The 22732-nt window shown below is 38.8% G+C and overlaps 4 protein-coding genes across 4 annotated transcripts; 3 read left to right on the forward strand and 1 right to left on the reverse strand.

Annotated features, from left to right (window-relative positions):
* The first annotated feature begins 94 nt into the window (after positions 1-94).
* Positions 95-1108, forward strand: LOC145484279 (uncharacterized). Its single transcript, XM_081462925.1, has one exon. It carries the CDS (start codon positions 99-101, stop codon positions 681-683), a length of 585 nt encoding a protein of 194 aa, XP_081319051.1. The 5' UTR covers positions 95-98; the 3' UTR covers positions 684-1108.
* Positions 1109-2044: 936 nt separating this feature from the next.
* Positions 2045-6139, forward strand: LOC145486046 (uncharacterized). Its single transcript, XM_081464745.1, has 2 exons — positions 2045-2713; positions 5408-6139. The coding sequence occupies exons 1-2, from the start codon at positions 2114-2116 to the stop codon at positions 5609-5611; spliced, it is 804 nt and encodes a 267-aa protein (XP_081320871.1). The 5' UTR covers positions 2045-2113; the 3' UTR covers positions 5612-6139.
* Positions 6140-6251: 112 nt separating this feature from the next.
* LOC145486047 (ras-related protein Rab-4B) lies at positions 6252-11056 on the reverse strand. Its single transcript, XM_081464746.1, has 7 exons — positions 10962-11056; positions 10759-10839; positions 10417-10531; positions 9629-9691; positions 9024-9178; positions 7896-7991; positions 6252-7395 (listed from the first exon to the last, which is right to left on the reverse strand). The coding sequence occupies exons 1-7, from the start codon at positions 10975-10977 to the stop codon at positions 7286-7288; spliced, it is 636 nt and encodes a 211-aa protein (XP_081320872.1). The 5' UTR covers positions 10978-11056; the 3' UTR covers positions 6252-7285.
* A 275-nt stretch (positions 11057-11331) lies between these two features.
* Positions 11332-22571, forward strand: LOC145486045 (atlastin-1-like). The gene is made up of 12 exons (XM_081464744.1): positions 11332-11441; positions 11523-11770; positions 13873-14010; positions 14752-14856; positions 15293-15343; positions 16018-16074; positions 16848-17079; positions 17818-17945; positions 18720-18776; positions 19205-19276; positions 19695-20126; positions 20713-22571. The coding sequence occupies exons 1-12, from the start codon at positions 11420-11422 to the stop codon at positions 20800-20802; spliced, it is 1632 nt and encodes a 543-aa protein (XP_081320870.1). The 5' UTR covers positions 11332-11419; the 3' UTR covers positions 20803-22571.
* Positions 22572-22732: the final 161 nt, after the last annotated feature.

Below are 22732 nucleotides of genomic sequence, written 5' to 3' on the forward strand. Positions count from 1 at the left end.
CGATTTATGGAAAAAGCATATAAAAGGCACTCTACTTCATGCGTTAAGTTCAATGCAGCGAGAGAAAACCAGTTTGAAGGCGACAAGACAGCGCAGTTATGGGAATCACGATTTCCCAGTTCTTCCAACGAATGGGCGATCTCTACCGCTCTTTCTCAAATCGTGACGCCCGTATACTCATGGTCGGTTTGGATGCAGCTGGAAAGACCACGATTTTATACAAGCTCAAGTTGAACGAAACAGTAAGCACTATCCCAACTATTGGATTCAACGTAGAAACTGTTTGTCCCTGCAAAGGAGTCACTTTTACAGTTTGGGATGTCGGCGGCCAGGAGAAGATCCGTCCTTTATGGCGCCACTATTTCCAAAACACCCAAGGATTAATCTTTGTCGTGGACAGTTCTGATTTGGAAAGAATCTCAGAAGCCAGGCAGGAGCTCTTCAGCGTTCTTGAAAGCCCCGAGATGGAAGGCGCGCCTGTCGTAGTCATTGGCAACAAGCAGGACCTTCCTCGCGCTCTAAAGTCACACGAGTTAGCCCAGCAATTATCTCTTCTGCAACACAAGGCGAACCCCTGGCATGTGCAGGAGTCGTGCGCGAAGAACGGCGAGGGTATTTATGAAGCAATGCACAAACTGAGTGAGATGGTCAAGGAGTTTGAGAAAAGTTCAAGAAAATACTGACTGAAAGAAACAGTGGCTGGCTTCTGAAGACTACTAGCTGCAGGACGGTAAATGACTATTGCACTCCACTTTAAACATTTTCTAATTTTTGTATCGTTTTTAGTGAGGAAAACATTTACACGGCAAGTTTAAGAACGGCTTGATAACTATCTAACTGTGATCAGTTTGGATCTAATGGAACATTTGTTCTTTCTTTTTTTGATGTAATCTCGATCTGATTGGGTCACACTGGACTCCAGTTGAACTATATATCAAACGGCAAGAACTTAATTTTGATTTTTGCGCTACATTAACGTTCGTTGCTACTGAACACGAAGAGTGTTCTAACTGAAATAACTTTTCTTCGTAGAGTGATCAAGTCTAAGTTAGAATAATAAAGGCAATTGCAATTTCATGGTGCGAATTTTAGCTTTTGTCCATGGGAAAGCCCAATATGAGATAGAGTGTAAACTTCAGTTTTGTTAATAAAATTAATATTTGATTGAATCAGTGAAGTTCATCTATCTCTATCAGGTTTTGAAGGCACTTGTTGCAGACTGACGCAATATTTAAAAGCGATATAAAAACTATATGTCGCTTGCAGTGCCAACGTTTTTTTCCTGGCGAGCTTTGCCGGTTTGGACAATTTTAGCCCTTGAGCCGCAAACCATAGGGTTCCCTACTCGAATCCTAAGGACGCTCAGGTTTCCTCTCTCCCGACGCTTTCCTTACTTCCGGGCCAAGATGGTGCTTTATAATTACAAACAAAAAGAAAGCAAACAAGAGCAACTGTCAGCTTAAAATGCGAGCAGCCCACACGTACACGCGCGAACGTTGACCCAGACCTTTCCCCGCCCGAACACTTCTCTAGCTCGCGCATGTGCCTGCTCGGAGGCTGGTATAAGTGACCGAACACAAAGGCCAATAGCGCGTGCAGTTACATTGTAACTGTCCCGTGAGTGTAAAAACATGGATAGCAAAGGCTGACAAAGAAACAGGCAGTTTATTTACTGCAGACTGCCGATCGAAGAGGAAAGCAGATATGGCAAGAGACACATCGTTTACCTGGTGGAAGTTTTTAACCAATGAAGATTGGTAAATATTGCTGAAATGGTTTACTAAATCGGTTCATTTGAAGTCCCGTGAAATTTATGAAAAGATTGCAGTTTGTGAGAAATGGTTGGTGTGTAGAGGATTTTATCTTCTGAGTGATTTTCTACATGGATTTCTTTTTTAGCGCAATTGCGTAGATTTCTTTGGAAATTTAACTTTAACTTGTCTCGTGTTTTACGGTCAAGAAAACATAAACAAATCAAAAATCTTTCGCGGGAAAACCTTGAAATCGCAGATGGCGTCCATGACAACCGGGAATCTGGTTAACCAATCAGAATCCAGAACAACTTTGACTTGGCGGCATCCTTTCGCGTTCTTTCAGGGAAGGCGAAATCGAAATGGTTTACAGTTCAGCGTATCGACGGGCCTACAAGGAACCTTTGTGGGATAACTTTAGCAAGGAGGAATTTATTAGCAAGTTGCAGTACAGATCAGATCGAAGGTCGGTGGAACATCGCCATCAGCCGTGGAGCTGGGACAGCGAAAGTGAAGAAGATGAAGATATTGAAGAGATTCCTGGAGACGATGGCAGCTACAATGGAGGTCGCCGCGAGTTTGTTCCACGTGAGGACAGACTAGATAAAAGAGCACCAAAACAAGCTTGGGAAGAGAGGAAAGAGATTAAAGAAAACGGTCATGCTGTTGATAAGACTTTTGTCTTACCTGAAAAGCTGAAGTATGGAGAAGAAGAAGAGGAAAAACCAAAACATCCGCATGCTGCGGGCGATTCCGGATCGAAGGAACGCGATCGGGGCGCACGGAAACATCACAGATCATCTGAAGAAAAAAGAAAACACCGATCACATTCAGCTTCCCCCGAAAAGAATCGGTACTCTGAGGAAAGAAAGAAGAAAGCTCCTTTCCTTCCGTACGGAAGGGGTAACGAAGGACCTGTAGACAAGTGGAAAACTCACAATGTGCTTGCTGCACAGCCAGAGGTTAGTAGTTAAGTCTTATCACTATCAGGTCATTACTAAATTACTGTAATGCTGCATGTAATATGTCAAAAAAAGATGACTAAAGCATGGTACAAATTTCTTAACTTCGACCTCAGATCTTCGGTAAGTTAATCAATACTGATCGCTGTTAACAGTTCGTTTCGAAGGACAATGCAATACAAGCTTACAACTTAGATGTATGTTATTGCTTTAATTTGATTTCAGAAGTTTCTTAAGTTAAGTTTTAATATGGTTTATCAATTTACATGAAGCCAGTGAGTAAATGGTTTTATTAAGTAATTTAGTTTATGATTAGTGGATGTCTTCTAGAAATTTGATATATCATGAGAAAGCTTAGGAAAACAGTATGACAATATTTAATGCAAGTGTTCTAATCACCTGTCTGGCTGACCTGTTATTTTGATGGTCACATGACAGCCTCTCCAGTTTAGTAGTGGAGGAGGAGGGGGGCAGGGGGGGGAGCAGCAGATGCAGATGTAGGATTAGCCTGTGAGCAAGCTCACAAGCGCGCGGGGTGCAGCCGTGAGCGCAAAATCGAGCGGCAAATCCGCGAGACGAGAAAGTGAGCCTGCTCTGGTCTCTACAAATTTTTCATTTCCACCCCGGAAACTGCAAAAAAAATAAGCCAACTAATTTTCACCGGAAGTATGAACTTTGGCAGCTCAGATTTCTCGGGATTTCACAACAACATGCAGGCACGATATACATTGTTGATAAAGTTTTGCCGATGTCTAGCAAGGACACACACTTACATGTAATTCCAAGTGATCATGCTTTGGGAGTCTGGTCTTTGGTGATGCTGGTAAACGGGTAAATGCCTCAGTAGATGTTTCATTGCCCACTTGCAATCACGTACGTTTGTAATATTTAACTCTTCCCATATGCAGTCGGCAACATGACAAGTATGTCTTGATTCATTAACAAACTTTCAACTTCTGTTTCCTGCTCCCTCTTTAGTTTGAAATTTATTTAACCAGTAATGGACTGGAACTTTGTTAAAACGTCAGTAATATGCGCACTTAACTCTTCTGACTCCAAATATGGATGACTTAATTTTTATTGTGAGAACATGCATTAAATTACCGATTCCATGGGGATCTGATTGCTCCTTGTCAAACATAATAGATTTACAGTTTTCTTGCCTTTCCCGCTTTTCGACCAATGGTATTTCACTTCGCTCAAGCGAAGCAAAAATGAAAAAAAATACAGAGATCAGGGCAGGCTCACTTATTTGGCGCCTCTTCACCAGACTCCTTTGAGCCGGATCGCTTTGCTCTTCGCCACTCGCACGCAACTCAAAGGTGAGCCTGCTCGCAGGCTAATGTAGGATAAATAGTGACCAATTTGTGTAATGAGTGCTGAAGTTGCAAGCTTCCGAAGGGGACCTGGGGCATGCTTCTCCCAGGAAATGTTCTGGATTTTAATTCCTTAAAAATCCCTTCCTGGGTTCCCTAAGTCATAATTCTGAAAAATCTGATCAGATTGTGACTTAAAACTTCGAAAAGATAAACAATAGCCTCTATTTGGTGCAAAAATATGCTTGAATATTAATTGTCTGCAGGCATTTTCTGTTCTGAGAAGTGAACAGTTTTGCGAGAGCATACCTCGAGGAGAACTGTGAGCTTCAAGGAAAAGATAAAATCCAAGAACAAATATCCGAGCATATTTTCTCACCAAATGGAGGCAGTGTGCTCATTATCCTTCAAATATCTTTTACAATGTGCATGGTTTTGAAAATTGGGAATATCACTCGGACATTGCCCAACTTTGCTGCTTAGTTCCTTGCCCCCGAGTGGGGGATAGGGCCAGACATTGCCCAACTTTAGCTGAGGGATATTCAGTCATTTCATCCATTTAGACCAATCGTGCACGAGTGAAAATTTATGATGGATTATAATGGTGCATACTTGAGAAAAAATCCATCAAGACATTTTTTTTTTTTTTGGTTTGTTTTAAAGATGATTTCCAGTACGTACTGCGTTATCTCAGCACCCTAACCTTTATAGGCGTTATACATGGAAATCTCATTCAATGGCATGCGAATCAGTGAAATTCGTTACAAACCACAAACCTTATCTTTGAGGCCTTTCAAATTCTTTTTCCAACAGTTTAATTGATTTTCACAGCTGCGCAGTTGTTTCATCAAGTGATGTGAGAAAGAACGAAGCATAAAGCTTCGACCGCTTTGCATCCATAATGGTGGTTGTTTTAGAACTTTGAACGTTACTTCATGCAAGTAGTTGCAAAATGTTTACATTTTGTGATGTCTTACATGAAACAAAACACGTAAACAAACTCTCGAGAGTGCGCAGTACAGACTGGAAATCATCTCTAAGTGCTCCAGTTGAAAATTACTAAAAAAGTTACATTGAGAGTGATCTTGAGAAATATTCTTGTAATTTCCAATTGCATGTGCAAAATTCAAAGGCACTACACATACTACTGTCAAATCATGGACTATGATGAAATCACAGTGTCTCTTGATCAGGATGTAACTTGAACTCAGAAAGACATCAGAATTATTTTAATCTACATGTATTCTGTATCAAAATGTGTTTTCATTCTTGACAAACCAGCTGGACAGTTGAGCATGTGAACCTGTCAGTTGTTTCTCCTTGTTATAGCAAGGGTAAAATGCCAACTAAATTTGACATCCAGTTAACCTTTCTATAGGTTTATCCTGCTGCCCTTCGTGCACAGAAAAGAAGACAGCAAGAGATAAAAAAGAAAGCACAACTCCGAGAAGAAGCAGTGAAGAAGAAAGAGGTGCCTTCACATTTTGATGTAGATGTTGCTTTTCCTAAAACTTGGTGGATGACTGAGTATCAAAGGAACTTTTGTAAAGAGGAAGATGTCAAAAGACATTTTCTGAGATAGCATACAGTACATCTGTTAGGTGTATTGGAAAGTGTGTTTTTCCTGGACAAGACAGATTGCTATTTGAGTTTTTAATTTTGTAAAATAGGCCAAAAAAAAAAAAAAAAAAAAAGAATAATTACATAAGTAACTTTATAAGGTGACCAAAACTGACTAATTTTATTGTCCTTGTATTTTGTTTCTTTTAGTACAGTAATTTGGTATTAAAAGTGAAACAATCACGGCATGTGAATTTTACATATACAAGTCATGTATTTTATATACTGGGGTGCGTTATTATTAGGCTGTGTAAAATCATTTGTGATTGATTTCTTCTCAAACTCAAACAATTTGAGGCTCAACAAAGGAAATAACAACCATGATGGTGTTTCAACATCTGATCTTCACCCATTGACTCAAGTGATAATTATATTTCCAGAGTGTTTTGGCTTTTTGTGAACCGGACATTTAAGATAGTCTATTAAAGTGCCCATACATGTATGTTCAGCTGTAGCCATTGACGTTGGGATTTCTCAAATTAAAATACACAAAGCTATTTAGCGAGTATCATAGTTACAGAACATGCCCAGACCTGTAAATAAACTAACACTGACACCTGCTGATTAAACAGACATGCTGCAAGAAATCCATACTACAACTCTACAGATTAAAATTTACTGCATCCAGCATTACTATATACATTGACAATTATGTTATGAAATTGTTTACACAGTCCAAGTAAAATGATGGGATCACCAGTTTCACTAGAATAACTAGTTCACTTGATTTTTGCCCTCTTTACGTTTAATTAACTTCCCCTGACTTGAAAAATTCCATGTTTGGTCTGACAAGATCACACAACAGAAATCCATGTGGTGTCTTAGATAGGGTGGGAGAATCACTTTGGGACAAAAGCTCAAAACAATCAATGAACAAGATAATGCTTGGATTTTTGTTGCGCTACTTGTGTCTCAAGTACGGAATTCTTATTTTCAAGCATGAACCAGAGACATCTCTCAAGCAGGGAAAGAAGCGGGTATGTGATGAGAGATGGTTCTGTTCATTTACTGTAGGCTACATAAAAGATGCTCATACCGTGACAACATAACCAGGCGAAAATCTTAAATTACCAAAATTGTTAGTAAAACACGCATTATTACATGTAGCAGCACTTTTTCTGATGAAAAGCAGAGTGTTAAACTGTTAGTAAAATGAAACTAAACTTTACATGTAGGTACAATGTGACAATATTAACACAAGAATTCTTCTGGTCATTGAATATTTTTAAAACCTTTCCTTTTATTCACCTTGGGGGAATTTGAATTCTCAACCAAGATGCCTATCCTTCGTTTGAATGATTACGTCCATGTCCAATCTGTTCATTAGTACACAGTGTACTTACTACAAGAAAGTAAAGATTTATGTCATTTAAGGAGTTCATCCCTCCCGCAGACCAAAGGATTAACTAATTTCTGCCGGTAGCAAACAAAAAGACTACATTATGACTCTAAACACAATAATCATCTTGCAATGCACTATATCATGCCATTAATAGTCATGATATTATTATTTTTAGATGCGTTTAAACTTGACATGCATTATTTAAACAAATATTCCAGTTGGTAACTTGGCAAGTATCTCGACGGTTTTCTAGTAAATAAGTGAAAAAAGTTATTGTGCTGATCGCCCAGGAGACTAGCATGCACATTTCTGCCTCTCCTCTTGTTTGCCAGGACGTATTGTTCTTCGGAGTGATGGATCCCCATACTGTATTCCTGAGCCCATCCTATCAGGGTCCAATTCACCTGCAGGAAACCACAAAAATTCCAGGTTACTTTTAGATACAGGCAATTTCATGGCATCAGTAATTAGATCAGTTGGATCCCACTCATTCAAACTTGGTTATTCCCAATTCTCTGTTATTTCAAACTCAACACCATTTCCCTCGGAATTGCCCCTCAGTCATTTACTATAATTGCTTATTAATCTTTGGAACTCCCGTTATTACGAACTATTTTTCATTTCCCCTGAGGCTGAGAGTTTGAAAAGTGGGCTTCAACTGTATTTCTATGGCCTGTTTTAAGAATATTTTAAAAGAAAAGAAATGCTATGACATCTTTAATTATAATAAGCCAACTACATTTTCCATTGTTGACATTCTTAAAGACTTAAAGATAAGAGTAATCAGAAATTTCATTGATAACAAAACTATTGCAGAAGATCAAAATTTGTGAGATGAAGCTAAAGTTCCTGCAACAGTTTGTAATCAGCCCCAAACAACACAAAGTGCCTGTCTCAAGTTTACCTGTCTCAATTTTACCAAGGATGGTTCTCGAGCACTTCAAAAAAGCTTCTTCAACATTTTCTCCTGTCAGAGCACTTGTTTCCAAGAACATTAACTCTGCAATAAATAAATTATTTAAAGAAGTTATAGTTTTTTTGTTGATTTTTTTGTGTAACATCAATGAATACCTGTAGACAGCACACTGCTTCCCTCAGACAGAAAAGCTAAGTTACAATCTTTGGCAATTAATCAATGTAAAAAATGTTACATCCACTGCTGTGTAAAATTTGTTGCTTTAAGAATTGTAACACAATAACAATCATCTACGACAGAGGGTTAGATACATGTACATAGTTGTTGCGGGGATATTAGATGCTTTACTTATTTGCCTGTCTTCTCATTTGCTTTAATTTAACTTAGAGGATAAATTAATATCAAATACTCGAGGTGCATGTATTATATCTGGAATCCAAAAACCTCAAATTTCATTCTTCATTTCTTTGTAGCAAAGAAAAAACTATGCTGGCTTATTAGCTACTGCAGTGCCTCACTTTTCTGGCCTGTGGACCTTAAACATTGCCCCAAGTCTTTGCTTTGCAGACAGTGAAATTTCAGGTTGTGAAACTATATAACTAATAAGCTCCCTTTTAGGCAGTGAAATTAGCCAGTGGTTGGCTCTTATAATTACTTCCCTCCTTATTCATGGTGTTTCAGGGACAGCGGAGACCATTATTTTTAAAGCGGTAGGGCTAAAAAATCTGGCCAATATTAATTTCAAGTAGTAAAATCCATATTTAATCCATGTCAGCCTTAGAAAACAAATCCCAGCAATAAAAGTGGTCAGGCTATAGCCCTACCAGCCCCTTCCCCTCAGCAGTCCCTGTGTTTGGAAATTAGCTGACACTGTGTAAGTCAGTTTCAGTCTATCTAATTGATATTATTGTCTTTACATAGAAAATAAAATCACAGAATACAAATCACATGCTTATTTAGAGCGGTTTTCATTTGAGTGTCGAAAGTAATTAGACAATTACTTTGGTTTTGGTTTTGGTTTTACTGCGGTTTGAGATTGGCTGAGAAGTCTAATTGGTAAGTTATTGGTTTGGTTTTGGTTTTACAACACTCAATTGAAAACTGCTCTATACTGACCATTTTCTTGTGCAAATCTGCTGGCTTCCAGAAACGTGACTTCTCTGTCACTATCAAGATCTTTCTTGTTTCCAATCAGGATAATAACAATGTTTGGGCTGGCAAGGGTCCTTGCATCAGTCAACCAGTTTGTAAGTGAGTTGTACGTTTCACGGCTATAACAAAAACAGAATTCAAACACTATTTCAAAGTTTACAAATTGTTTTGTTTGTTACTTTCAGTACTTTTGCAGTGTTGTTAAGTTGTGCAATGCAAAGACAATATTTTGTGTCATCGCTTACTTGATTTGTTTGAAAGCTGTTTTCATTGACTGTCCATACATGTAGCATAAGGCAACCAGGAGAATTACAAATTCTCCTATTAATGGAAAGTTCTGTAACCCATTACATTCTACACAGGATCAATTCAGGGGTTTCATTAAGGGCCGGCCACTAGGCAAACTAACCAGGATGATTTGACTAGGACAATATAACCATCAAGGGAAAAATTTCTTCTAAAGAAGTTCACTTTAGAAAATTTCACCCGCCTGTGAAAAGCAGTTGTACTCCTGCTGAAAATGTTACTGAAACCCCTGTTTAATTGCTGACTGAATACGTGACATTTACCTTGAAATGTCATAAACAAGTAGGGCTCCAGCAGCACCCCTGTAGTAACTTCTTGTCACAGACCTAACAATAAAGCAAACAAAGAAATGACTTGTGCTTGCTAAAAAAGTATGCCATTTCAATTGAAGGTCTTTGGCAGGTGCATGTCTCAGAAGACAATGCTTTTGTTCCATCGTTAGCCAATCCAAACTGTCCATTTATAGGCTATGCCAGTTTTAATAAAGCTGTTACTATTGTTTGATATATACCTTACAGAGGTGACAGCTGATTCCGCCTTTGGGCTCATCAACTATCACCTCATAGAATTAATCTCAATTTCATAGTCTAATAGTAAAATATTAATGTTGGACCTGGTGGTGAGTAGAAGGTTTTTGCCATTCTGTAATTCATCAATTTGGTTCTTGGAAAATTTACAAAAAATCTGATGACCAGGATTTTCCTAAGTAAACTCCAATTTTTTTTTCTATTGTTTCCAGACCTCATAATTACTTTCCATGTCTTTTCTAGGTCTAGAAAAATTACAGTAGGTTGCACATTTCCATACTTTTTCAGAAATTACAGACTCTGTAGGAAACCTTAACTCCAGACTGAAAGGGTTCACAGAAAAGAAAATTATAAAGTCTAAAACACAGCAAATTATGACTAAGCCTATATTTTAAACAAGGAAGCTAATTTCTAACTCAAGTTATCACCAAAAGGTGTCGACAACATATAAAGTCAATTTTTACCGTTCAAAATCATCCACCTCCCGAATATGGAAGCGAACAATCGGTGTATTTAATACGTACCTAAACCTTTCCTGTCCAGCTGTATCCCAAATTTGCAACTTTACAGACTTGCCTCCGACATTCACAACTTTAGAACCGAACTCTACGCCGATAGTATGGCTAGAATCCTGTTTAACTGTCAAACAAGTGAAAGAAAACAAAACGAAAGATAAAAAAATTAAACTGAAGTCTAACACTTTCAGTAAGAGGGTAAAATTATAACCTAAGTAAAGTTAATCTTCAATAAAAGCACAAACAACAGAAATAGACCTTTGCGAGCTCATCGATATATAACGCTGATAACGGTGATCATCCTATTCGCTAAGAGAACTTATTTTACACAAAACGGCGTTGGCAACTTACATTTTCCTTCTATAAACTGGTGCAGAATGCACGACTTCCCTGTTCCAGCGCTGCCGATCACCAAAAACTTAAAAAGAAAATCTGCAAGAAGATAGAACACGAACAAGGTTAGTAACGCAGGTCACAGTTTTTGTACGAAGACGAAACCAGCTGATTCCTAAACTGAATTATCCTGCAATAATTTTGGTTGATGTTTGTCCTACCATAGTTCTCTGACATGTTTCCGAAGGTTTAGAACGAAAAAAAGTTAATAGAGTGAAGAATATTGTGCATAACAAAATGTCCGCCAAGTTGAAAATTTCCCAGGATTCTCGATGCAAAAGAGGAAGACAGGGCTATTCCTCCAGGGTAGGGAGTGGATGTAATGACGTCATTCGCAGTTAACAGAGATAATATCTAGTACATTAGTTTAATTTCTTCAAAGTTATAATATGATGCGGCAAAATATGCTTAATGGAGTTTTCTTTGGCTACCTAATGGAAATAATTCGGGAAAATGGCAAAATCAAGTGCTTTGCGTGCTTTACCTACCCTACCCTACAGCCTCTTCTAAAGGCGAAATCTGTCCCGTGGTTCTGCGTAATCGGAAGTGGTAGCGCGGCCATTTTGGAAATTTACAAAAAAAAAGCCCGGAGGTCAATTTCAAATAACGTACATACAAGATGGAAGTTCATCCGAGAGGCGGTTAGTTCATCGCGAAAAGTTACAATTAGAATTACCCAGTCGCCTGTTTCACTCTACTAACATCAATCTCCATTTCTAAAGGGAGTGACGAAACCATGACCCACACACAAGAACACGATTTGGATTCAAAATTGCTGGGCGCGCGACCGGTGCCCGTTGTAGTGGCCACGGAAACCCACAGTTTTGAGCTCGACGAAAAAGCTCTGGAAGAAATCTTACTCGACGAAAGCGTAAGGGACAAGAAGGTAGCCGTAGTGTCCGTGGCTGGCGCTTTTAGGAAAGGGAAATCATTCCTCTTGGATTTCTTTTTGCGGTACTTGGACAGGGAGGTAAGGTAGCTGACGTAGAAATGATTGTACAACAATTCCAGTTACTTTTGTACACTCTGACAAATTAACACATCATTTAACATCTAAAAAATAGCAGTGTCTGATACTTATATCGATGTTTATTTCTTCCTCAAAGTAAGCGTGATACATCCCGAACAATAAAACATTGTCAGCCTTTTTTCTTCAATTTTGAATTATTTAGCGAGGAAAACGGGAACGCCATTTATGTTGATACAGGTGCAAGTATGAACGAAGACTCGCAATGGATTCATCAAAATCTCCATCATAGACAACCATGGCAATCATTCTGCAATAATCGTGTGTAATAATATTGTTTTGCTAAATGTCTTCGATATTTTGCGGAACAATTATGTTATGCATGTATGTACACATTAGGGCTAAGCTTATGCATATAAACAATGTTAGGTAAATGTTGAAACATGTTGTTATGAATGTGGTGATTTCGCGCCATGCCAAAGCTAAGCAGATACCCAGGCCAGGATTCAACAGTTCTAAAGTCAACCACTTTGAAGAACAACTTGCTGGTCAAACATGTGCATACACTGATTGATTGAAGTCCTGTATCGTGATTTGCATATTTTACAAGATTCTTTTTCTTTTGTCAGCTGGGTCACTATGTACTTTGTACTCAAAGAGACTTGTCAACCCTGGATTTTGCCCCTTGCACCCATATTTGTGGAGTAGTGGGAACTGGGGGGTCAAGGGGTACATTGTATATGTAAACGCATGATTCTGCTACCATCACCACACTTCTGACCTTTGCTTTGAGGAAAAAAATATTGTTTAACATGTTATGGTCCAGTTCTTACCTTGGCTTAAAAATTGTTCAAACCATATTATTTTTGTTTCATTTTTTTGGGAGGTTCTTAAAAAGAATAGCATGCGTACCACTCACCCACCCACTCAGTCTCTAACCTTACCCTACTATGCTCGGTCCCTAACCCTACTCTACCTTACCCCTGCTAGGATGCCATATCAACCACCTACTTCTCAGCATATACCATAATACTTCCATACAATGACAGGATTATTTTTCTTTCATTTTGTACTCACCCAGATTTGAACACCCAATCTCTGACTTGGGAGTCCACCTTCATCTCCACTGCTTGTGGCTTAGTTCATAAACTTGCAAAAAGACAAAAGCAAAAACAAAGCAAAAACAAACAAACAAACAAACAGAAACACATTTCTTCAACATTTCTCCAATATGGACCTTGCACTTGTTCAATAACATGTATATGACCGTGTATGTATTACTAGATTTATGAAAATGGTGTGAATGACAAGTCTCTTCCTTTGCACTAAGAGCTACAGACCTTGATTTTACAACACCCAAAAACCTGAAAGTCACTCCAGGGAATAAAAATGAAATTCTAAAAAGGGGTAGAGTACAAAATTTATTTTTTATATCACCAGACACCTACTTCAGAGAGCACCGACAGCAACATTCTTATTTATCATAATACAATGTGAAGGGATATGAGAGAGCTTTTGGCAAAAAAACAAAACAAAAACAAAAACAAAAACACATGCTTAGAACCAGCTTCACTCCTGAACCTGACAACATGCTATATGTACAGTGCTACGCTGATTTTTCCCATTTTTGGGCCCACTGGTAGGGATTTTGACCAGAAATACTTCTTAAAAATCAAATGCCCCCTGTATGCTGGGGTCCCCTCCCCTTCGGGCTTGACACTGATAGACACATTAGGGCTTGATTTGACATCTGGAGGCTCTTGGTCCAAATACTCAACTTGTGTCTAACTGGATTTGTTAGAGCTACACTTCATGTTCATGTACATGTAGTTTAACTTATTGTTTTGGTTATAAAGATTAAAGGAGGAAACCAGAAGATAAGTGAGTGGAAGGGGAAGGGTTCATTGGATTTCTTGCTCTTAAAATGGGAGCTTATTAGCGAAGGGGCTGAGAGGTTTTATGTTATTTGCATGTTTACCTTCAATATCCTTAATCAGCATGACACTAAAACTAATAATTTGATAACTAATGATTTGATTTTTAGGTTAACTTTATTTTTATGCCCTGTATATTGATACCTTACATTTGGACGTATTTACTCTCAGGGAACCTATCCAGACTGGATTGGAGGAGAGAAAGAGGCACTGGAGGGGTTCTCTTGGAGAGGAGGATCAGAGCGAGACACGACTGGCATCCTTATGTGGAGCAAGCCGTATGTTAAGGTTCTCCCTAGTGGTGAAGAGGTTTGTTCATTTGATTTCTTTACTGTTCATGAACCATTTATTACTATCTCTTTGTTTGGTTAAGGTTCACTGTAGCTAAGAATTAAGGGAGGTCTGTCTCACATAGTGATACTTTACGGTGTACCCCCACTGTGGTTTGTTAAGCAAATTCCTAGTAGGCATGTGTTTCAGCAACTACTAGAATGAATATTGGGTGATAGGTTTCTCACAGAAAACAGAAAAACATCCTGTCACTCAAACAGAAGGCTGAAATTCCTGTTGATTTTGTCATTTCTGCTTTGATCATAATATGGTTGAATGAAGATCTTTCATGCAAAGTTTGATAACAATCCTAAATTGTTACCGGTAATTGTTACAGAGCTGGAGTTAAGTTGAATCTAATACATGCTCTTATTGACTGTTTTACGACACACGGAAATAGCCAAATCTAAACGACGACCTGCAGGCGACAATTATGCCATTGTCGCCTGCTCCCCCACTAACCAGAGGCTACTTTGACTTGGGTCTTAATCCTTCTTGCTATATCACTTTGCACGCTAAACTCCAGCTATATAATAAAACACCTTAAAATTACTTGTTCCCTTGGGAAGCAGTTAGATCTGTTTTCCCTCAAATGTTGTCCCTGATCTCCTCTCAGAAAACATCAAGATTCTTGGGAAAACGAAACTCTTTGCCTTGGTACCAGTTATTAAGTGTATAATATTATTTGTCTCACATCATTGTCCTCGTCACACTATACAGATCGTTGTACTCTTGATGGACACCCAGGGTGCATTTGACAGCACATCAACTGTGAAAGACTGTGCAACAATTTTTGCTCTCAGTACAATGACCAGTTCAACACAGGTTTGTATTAGTGTAGTTCATGCTTTACATCAAATGTGAGGGAACTGGTCTTGACAGGATCACGTATTCAAACTTACAATTTTCATGATTGGCTTCACTCATATGGGATTTCACAGCTTACATGTAGCTATTAAATAATTATTATACTTTTTTTTTTTCCGAGGCTTAGAACTTTAATTTACACATAACAACAACAATAGTCATTTAGACCTACAGTACATGTACACTTCATACTTTATCCCCGCATGTTTGATTTCATTCAAACACATAGCCTATTTTGTGTATATTATGCAAGTATCAATTTGCAGAACAGCTTTTATTGGAAATTTTGGCTCAATTTGATAGGATGTACTTGTAAGCAGTTTAGCTTTTGCTTACTCTGTTGGAATTTTGTTTTTGTCTTTCTAACCAAGTTTGCACTGCTTTTTGCCCATAGATCTACAACTTAACACAGAACATTCAAGAAGATGATCTTCAACATCTCCAGGTACAGTTAAAATCATTTCAAGAAAAATAGATAATAATACAGTTGAACCTCCGGTTACGACCACCTCACCTCAGAGACCAGTTTTCCAAAATGTCAAGTTTCCAGGTCAAATTACTATATTTGGAACCTCTTGTAAGCGACCCCTTCTCGTAAATGACTGCAACCACTTCTAGGGCTTAAAGTTTGAAAGGATAATAAGGTGTTGTAAAGTAACATTATCCCATTCTTGGATAGTGCAAGAGATGGAAATTTCTCAATGGGAAGTACCAGATTTTTTCTTAAAATTGACTTTTCAAATGAATAAAACATTTAAAACATGGGATTAGTCTCTGCAGTTACCATAATTATGCTAATGAGGCAAAATTTTGACCAGTATGGTCTAAGCTCTTTTAGGCAACCATTTAGGCTTGACATTTTGGGTGGTTGCTTTTGGGAGGTTCAACTGTATTAATGTAATGACAGGAGAGCTGTAAATTCCTGGGCCTCCCTGCAAAACCCACAGACTGACCCTCATCGAGGAGGAAAACCACTGGCTACCACTTGTCTCCATTTTAACTTGGCCTAAATTACATTTAGCAAAGTCTAAAAAGCCTATTGACAAACAAGTGTTGGCACTTATGTGAATGATTACCAAGTTTTCCAATAACAAACTGAGTTTGTTCTATTTTACACAGCTTTTTACGGAATATGGCAAACTGGCAATGGAAGAAAGCAACATTAAGCCATTCCAGGTAAAACAATTAATAATTGATTTCACATATCTTTTGTTTGTTTCCAAACTTCATCTGTTCATGTTTTTTTTATTATTGTAGAACAAACTTGATGTGTAAGCGAAATAACTATTAAAATACAATCATGCTAATTGTGTTCTTACCTCATTGACTGAGAAGGCAGTACTCTTCCCTCCCGATTGTTTAATTAAATCATGCACAACTGTGCACAGTCATCGACCATCATTTAAGGAAAAAAAAATCATTTCAACAAAAATACATTACAGAATACACACAGTGGCTAAATTAACAGCCCCAAAATTCCTGTTGTTAGCAATTAACAATTTATGCACACAGCCATTGACGATCGTAGTATTATTAATTCAGCATATATAGTGGCTCATTTTGCAGGCAAAAATGGATTTAATGCAATTGGTCACTGTCAGTAGGGCAACCCATTAAAATATAGAGAAGACAACGCAGCAGTTTATGCAGATTAATGTTTGTGAGAGTTTAGATTAAAATTGAATGGAATTGAATAGAATGGCTGAGCTATAATGAACATTGTATAGTCTGAGAGCTTTCGCCTGCAAAATAAAATAAATAAATAAATAAATAAAAACATATCTACCATTGTAGCAACTTGTCAAGCCCAGAGCATAGGTGTTTTGAATATTTTTTTACTTGCTCATAAATCTGGGCCATTGCACATTCCAAACATAGACTGAAACACAAATTAACAAACAAACAAATGAACAACAGGCTCTTGATTTCTGGGTGATAAATATTTTCAGAGATTGGTGTTCTTGGTACGTGACTGGAGTTTTCCGTATGAAGCAGAGTATGGGTCTGAAGGTGGACATCAAATCTTGGAGAAACGTCTGCGGTTGACGGAAAAACAGCATTCTGAACTGATGCAAGTGAGAAAGCACATCAAGTCCTGCTTTAGTGACATTAGCTGTTTCCTGATGCCGCACCCTGGACTGAAAGTTGCCACAAATCCCACATTTGATGGAAGTCTGAAGGGTTAGTACATTGGGTACCAGAGTTAACAACAGTTAGATGTCTAAAGTTTGCAAATGCAAAAACCAGGTGCCCCACAAATTTCTCAGTTAAGCACTTTTCTGTGAATAAGCAATCCCCACCCCCCCCCCAAAAAAAAAACATTCCTTTTACGTCATGCACCTCCCTTCCTAAAGAACACTCAGAAAGAGTGTATGAATGTTAATTTAGAGAAGGAGACATAAGTACTATTTTCGGCCTGGAATACTCTGGCCATGTCAGGTAACTTATGTAAAAAAAAAAGTGTTTCACTTCTCGTACTGCCAGCACTGAATAACTCAGGTGAGGGTTTGGGTTGACAATTTTAGAGGCATGGAATATAAAAGAACTTTGGACGATTGGCCGTTTCTCGCAGTTGTCCAGATGTGTGTTTGTTTAGAACGGTCACATTCCATGGAAATTCCTTAATCTTTTTTTCTTTTTGAAGGAATGGAGGAGTTGAGGCTCAAAACGCTTTTATTAAATGCTGTTGTAATGCAGTTACAAAATGTCAGGGGGAGGGAAGACTATCTACAAACCACCACAGTTGAGAAATCATCAAATATCTAAAGATTATCTTTGTTATGCATGAACTTTCTAAGAGGGACTGTAAACAGTGGGACAATGGGGAAGGGTGCTGGTGAAAGCGGTGTAAATTTCACGGTGGATATATTAATTTAGGTGATATTTACTAAGTGACACACATTTTTACTTTATTCATAGATATTGACGAGGAGTTTAAAGCCCATTTACGAGATCTCACTCCTTCTGTGCTGTCTTCTGAAAACCTTGTTGCTAAGAGCATAAACGGAGGAGAGGTCACTTGTAGAGGACTGTTGGAGTATTTTAAGGTAATTGTAATTTATATCCCTCTCTGCAGAACGGTTTAAATGTCGCAAAACCAAAATAGTCACATCTGGCCAAACACCACGCATGGAAATAACGCAGCCGAGCACGTGAAAACATTCAGCCCGTCTAAGGGTGGAGAGACATGCAACCCGTGCCAAGCGCGGGAAAACATGCAGCTTCTATACCCCCGTGTCGAGGGTGGGAAAACATGCACTCTTTGTCAGGGCGGGAAAACATACAGCCCCTGTCAAGGGCGGGAAAACCATGCAGGCGGGAAAGCATGCAGCCTGTGTCAAGGGCGTGAAAGCATACAGCCCTTGTGAAGGGTGGGAGAACATACAGTTCTTGTCAAGGGTGGGAAAATCAGCCTGTGTCAAGGGCCTGTGTCAATGACGGGAAAGCATACAGCTCTTGTCAAGGGCGGGAAAACATACAGCCCGTGTCACGGGCGATAAAATCATGCAACCCGTGTCAAGGGCGGTAAAGCATGCAGCCTCCGTCAACCCGGGTGAAACATGCAATCCGTGCCTAGTGCGAGAAAACATGCAACCTATACTAAGCGCTGGAAAGCGCGCATAACCCAAGTGACGTTTGCTTTTGCTTTCGCTCCTGATTGGTTAGAGTACTCTGAACGCTGTCCTGATCAGGGTTTGTGTTGTTACTTAGCAAGCGTACTGTATAAGCAAAACCTTGGGCTCCGTCAATTCTTGAAGGTTACGTGATTTGTGTTTTCTTTTTCATCCCTATTGTAACGGTGCCTTGTTTGTTTGTGATAGGCTTACATGAAGATTTTCCAAGGTGAGGAGCTACCGCAGCCTAAGTCTATGTTGCTGGTAAGTTTTTTTAACTTGGAGTAGTACCTCTCTTTTTAGTTTATCGAGGGATACGCAGTATAACAAACCAAAAACGAACAAAAAAAAGAAAGAAAGTGGAGCAGAGAGGAGAAATTTCTCGCGTATCTCGTTTCCTGTTTTGGTGGAGTAATGTTTTCCTCCCTTTTTTCCCTTCACTCTTCTTTGTTCGCTCGATGAACTCAGTATATTCCGTGATCTAGTAAGTGTTCCTTGAACGACACCCTTTAATCATCTGTTGTGTTCATCACTAAATGAAAAGACATGATCATCGAATTGAAATTTATATCTTGACTAAAACTATAATTCTCTCAAGAAAATCACATGACAAGAGATGTATGAAACCCATTAAAGAGAACCTGGATATTGATCCTGAGTGTTTTGTTTGCTTATTTGTTGCTTCTTTTCAGGCCACAGCTGAAGCAAACAACCTTGCTGCTCTGGCAAGTTCAAAAGATTCCTACAACAAAAACATGGAACATGTGAGTTATTCGCACATAATTAGAGTATTTAAATCAAATACTGTTGAACCCTGCTAGCTCGAATGTGGAAAATCCTATCTCTCGCTCTTCTTATATTTATGAAGCGTCCCTAAGGATGGTTAAGCAAGAACTGATCGATGTGAGAGAAAATTTATAGCCACGGTAGAATAATCATTGACACGCGAGAAAAACGTCGGGCACGCGGGAAACGAGAGCGACGCGCGAGGGTATTGACTTTTAAATGTAAGAAGCTAGAGGTACATTGCGTTGTGAGAGAAAACTTAATCCTGCAAAGCGTTTTCCAGATTCTCTCCTTTTACTCTTTACATTGGAATGTTCGGGGTAAAACACGGAATACTCTATTTTACTGAAATAGCTATGCTGGAATCATTCTTTTTGTTTTCAATTTGTATTTTAGCTGTGTGGAGGCGATACGCCATACTTAGCTCCCCACGAACTGGAAAAGAAACACCAGCAAGCCAAGGAAACCTCATTAGCCATGTTTCAAGGAACGCGCAAGATGGGAGGCAGCGAATTTAGCAAAGAGTACTTGGAAAGACTTCTGAAGGAGATCGATGAATCTTTTGAGAACTTTGTGAAGCTCAATGACGGGAAGAACATCTTTAACGCCGCGCGCACCCCGGCAGTGTTCTTCACGCTAGTGGTGCTGGGATACTTTCTCTCCAGTGTCTTCGGTTCGGTTGGTTTGGTGGCGTTTGTGCGCATGTGTAATCTGGTCATATGGTCTGGTCTGTTAGCTATAGTAGTATGGTCGTATATTCGGTTCAGTGGAGAGTTTAGGGAATACGGTGCTAAGCTGGATCATGTTGCTGAGCTTATCTGGGACGAGGTGAGGTTTCCGATTTCTTTATCTTAAGTTATAGACTTTACACGTTCAAAACGAATGCGTAAAATATTGTCGAAAAGTCTTTTATTTTTCATTCTCCTATGTGGTGAGAGATATGTTTTAAAACTTACGCTGGGAAATATTAAAAGTATAGGAAAAGGATAGCTTATAAAAGATCAAGAAAAGGAAGTTGTCTTAGTCATCAATTGAATTCCGGTGGTCTGTCCACGGACGTTTATCTTTTTGCTACCAGGTTTTCTCTTTCTTCGAACGCGCGAGTGATGCGAGCGCGGAGCGCGAGACCGGTCGCGAACTCTGTGCAATTTTTGTCTTGCCCCAACCCTATCCCCTTGCGTTTTGGCTCGTTGATTTCCCTCGCGCTGGGTTAATATTTTGCTAAGCTTGCGATCTCGACGAACTCAATACAAAATACAGGGTCTGTAGACAGACCATAACCGACTCCGGCTAGTGCTGTAACAATTCATAAATATCGCGAGAGGTTGGAAATTTCTATGTTGACATCAGAACTAAGAGGCTAACTTATACCTTATTTTTGTTTACAGTTTTTTTTTTTCTTTTATCTTTGCAGGCGTTTATGCCGGCCTACAATGCAGCATTTCAGCGTGGAGTGCAAGCATTAATAGCTACACAAACACAATCTACGAGGAAAACCAAATGAGCAGAGACAAACCTATTTTAAGGACAATTTGTAAATGACATGAATCACGGAAAGCTTAAAGCCGCTCTTTGCAGATTCTTCAATTGTGACACAATGCGGATTGATACTATTGCTCGTGAAAAATAGCCGTGGTTTATCTTCTCATCGATTGTGATGAAGAAAAACTACGGGAAAATAAATTAGACAAAATTGCAGCGGGTTGCTGTGAGGAAAAGAAACGATGTAAAATTTTGATGCTAATCACAAGAAACACAAATAGTGAAGCAATCACAACCAGTTGAAATCCAGGGGAGCCGTGAAAAACACGGAAAAGCACACAAGTGGTTTTCCTTAAGGCTCTGCTCCTTAATTGGTTGAAAAAATATATATATATTTGCGCCGGTTGATTAGATCACGTTGGTTACACGTGCTTGAAAAGATCCTGAAATACGTCACGGACGGCATATCTTTTGACAAAATTGGCCATTTCCGTCTTTCTTTCTTTCTTTCTTTTTTTTTTTTTTTTCACAAGTTTTGTTCGTTAGCTATTTAAATCTTCGTTTCGCGGTAACCATCGTCGTTTATTTTCCGCTTCTTCGAACTTCTTTCGTTTTCAAAGGACTTTTGTACATTAGAAAAGTATGTTTAGTATCGTGCCGTAACTTCTTTAAAATCAATTTTGAATCCTAGGACTCAAGAGCAGAATCAAATCAAATCTAAAATGGCATGATATCAGAAAGATGACATAAGCGGAGGAGTGAGTAACGTGTTTAGGACCATTTTCTTTTCCCGAGGACATTCTGAGCCTGCAGTTATGTGAACTTGGTTGTAGGAGTTGCTAAGTAGCATGTAATGATTCAGGGGAACAAGGCACTGTCGAAGAACAAGAAGCCATTTTTGGTCAAAATCCAGGGTTTTCCCTAGGACGTCACCAGGCAACGTGGTGTGTCCTCGTGGAGATAAGTTGACGTCACGGTTTTTCGAGTGATCTCGACTGCTTTAGCTGTTTTCTGATTGGATAACTGAAATCAGAAAAGTGTTCGTGTCTTCACGGAGATTTCCCGAACAGGACTCTTGTTCCCCGACTTACGGTGCGTCATGTTCATGTCACATACAACTTCGGAGAGTTCTCGGTTTATTCTTTGTTTGGTGGAAAGTGGTAATTGCTTTTTTTTGGTTCAGATTACTAGAATTTAACTGAATGGATGTAGCTCGTAATTGTTCTAAGAAAACCTTATTATATGAACAGTAGCACGTCATGTAAATAACAAATAAAGTCGATATACAGATATATATATTGTAGCGTGCAGATTGGCGCGGGCTAGAAGGGATGTGAAGATTTATAGAGGGAGGGATGGGTTAGGCTGCTATTTATGCACGGCACTTTCCCGAAAAACAATTGTGCAAATTTTTAATTTACTTCTGGGAGAAACATGTTTTAAGGTAATGATTTTTTTTTTTTGTCGGGTTATTCACGGCTATTATTTTTTGTTAATTCACTCTTTGTTTAGTAACTTCTGTTAGAAATATGCCCTGTTTAAACCCAGGATAAGCCTACGTTGCTTGCGTGCGATTAAATCCTCGTGCGGGACACGTGCCTCCTGCCTCTTGAGTACGCGCGTAAAAAAGAAGTGTACCCGTGTAATCCGAGCATTGACTGATGAATATAATCTTTGCGAAAAATGTAAAGAAGAATGGAAGATTATTTAAATCGAAAATTGCTTCTTCCAAATAGAATGTGCTTTATTTTTAATGACATATAATTAAAGAGTTCCTTCTCACAGTGCATTGATAGTCCTATTTTTTTGTTTTTGTTTTTGTTTTGTTTTGTTGTTTTTTTTAACTAGTCTAATAGGATACTTGTTCGTCGAGTCGGGATTTTTAAGCGGGCATAGCAGGGAAAGCTGGGGTTTTTACATGTAAATGTTTGTAACCCGTATAAAAACATCAT

This window comes from Orbicella franksi, chromosome 4 (genome assembly GCF_964199315.1).
Source record: "Orbicella franksi chromosome 4, jaOrbFran1.1, whole genome shotgun sequence".
Taxonomy (NCBI): Eukaryota; Metazoa; Cnidaria; class Anthozoa; order Scleractinia; family Merulinidae; genus Orbicella; species Orbicella franksi.

Bases quoted from the DNA above. Each gene is read 5' to 3' on its own strand.
- LOC145486046 (XM_081464745.1), top strand. From the start codon at position 2,114: ATGGTTTACAGTTCAGCGTATCGACGGGCCTACAAGGAACCTTTGTGG. The intron at 2,714-5,407 runs GTTAGTAGTTAA...ACCTTTCTATAG, and splicing joins TGCTTGCTGCACAGCCAGAG to GTTTATCCTGCTGCCCTTCG.
- LOC145486047 (XM_081464746.1), bottom strand. The intron at 10,532-10,758 runs GTAAGTTGCCAA...CTTGTTTGACAG, and splicing joins CCAGTTTATAGAAGGAAAAT to TTAAACAGGATTCTAGCCAT. The intron at 7,992-9,023 runs GTCAGTATAGAG...TATTTATTGCAG, and splicing joins CAGATTTGCACAAGAAAATG to AGTTAATGTTCTTGGAAACA.
- LOC145486045 (XM_081464744.1), top strand. From the start codon at position 11,420: ATGGAAGTTCATCCGAGAGGCG. The intron at 14,011-14,751 runs GTTTGTTCATTT...CACACTATACAG, and splicing joins TTCTCCCTAGTGGTGAAGAG to ATCGTTGTACTCTTGATGGA. The intron at 17,946-18,719 runs GTAATTGTAATT...TGTTTGTGATAG, and splicing joins GACTGTTGGAGTATTTTAAG to GCTTACATGAAGATTTTCCA.
- LOC145484279 (XM_081462925.1), top strand. From the start codon at position 99: ATGGGAATCACGATTTCCCAGTTCTTCCAACGAATGGGCGATCTCTAC.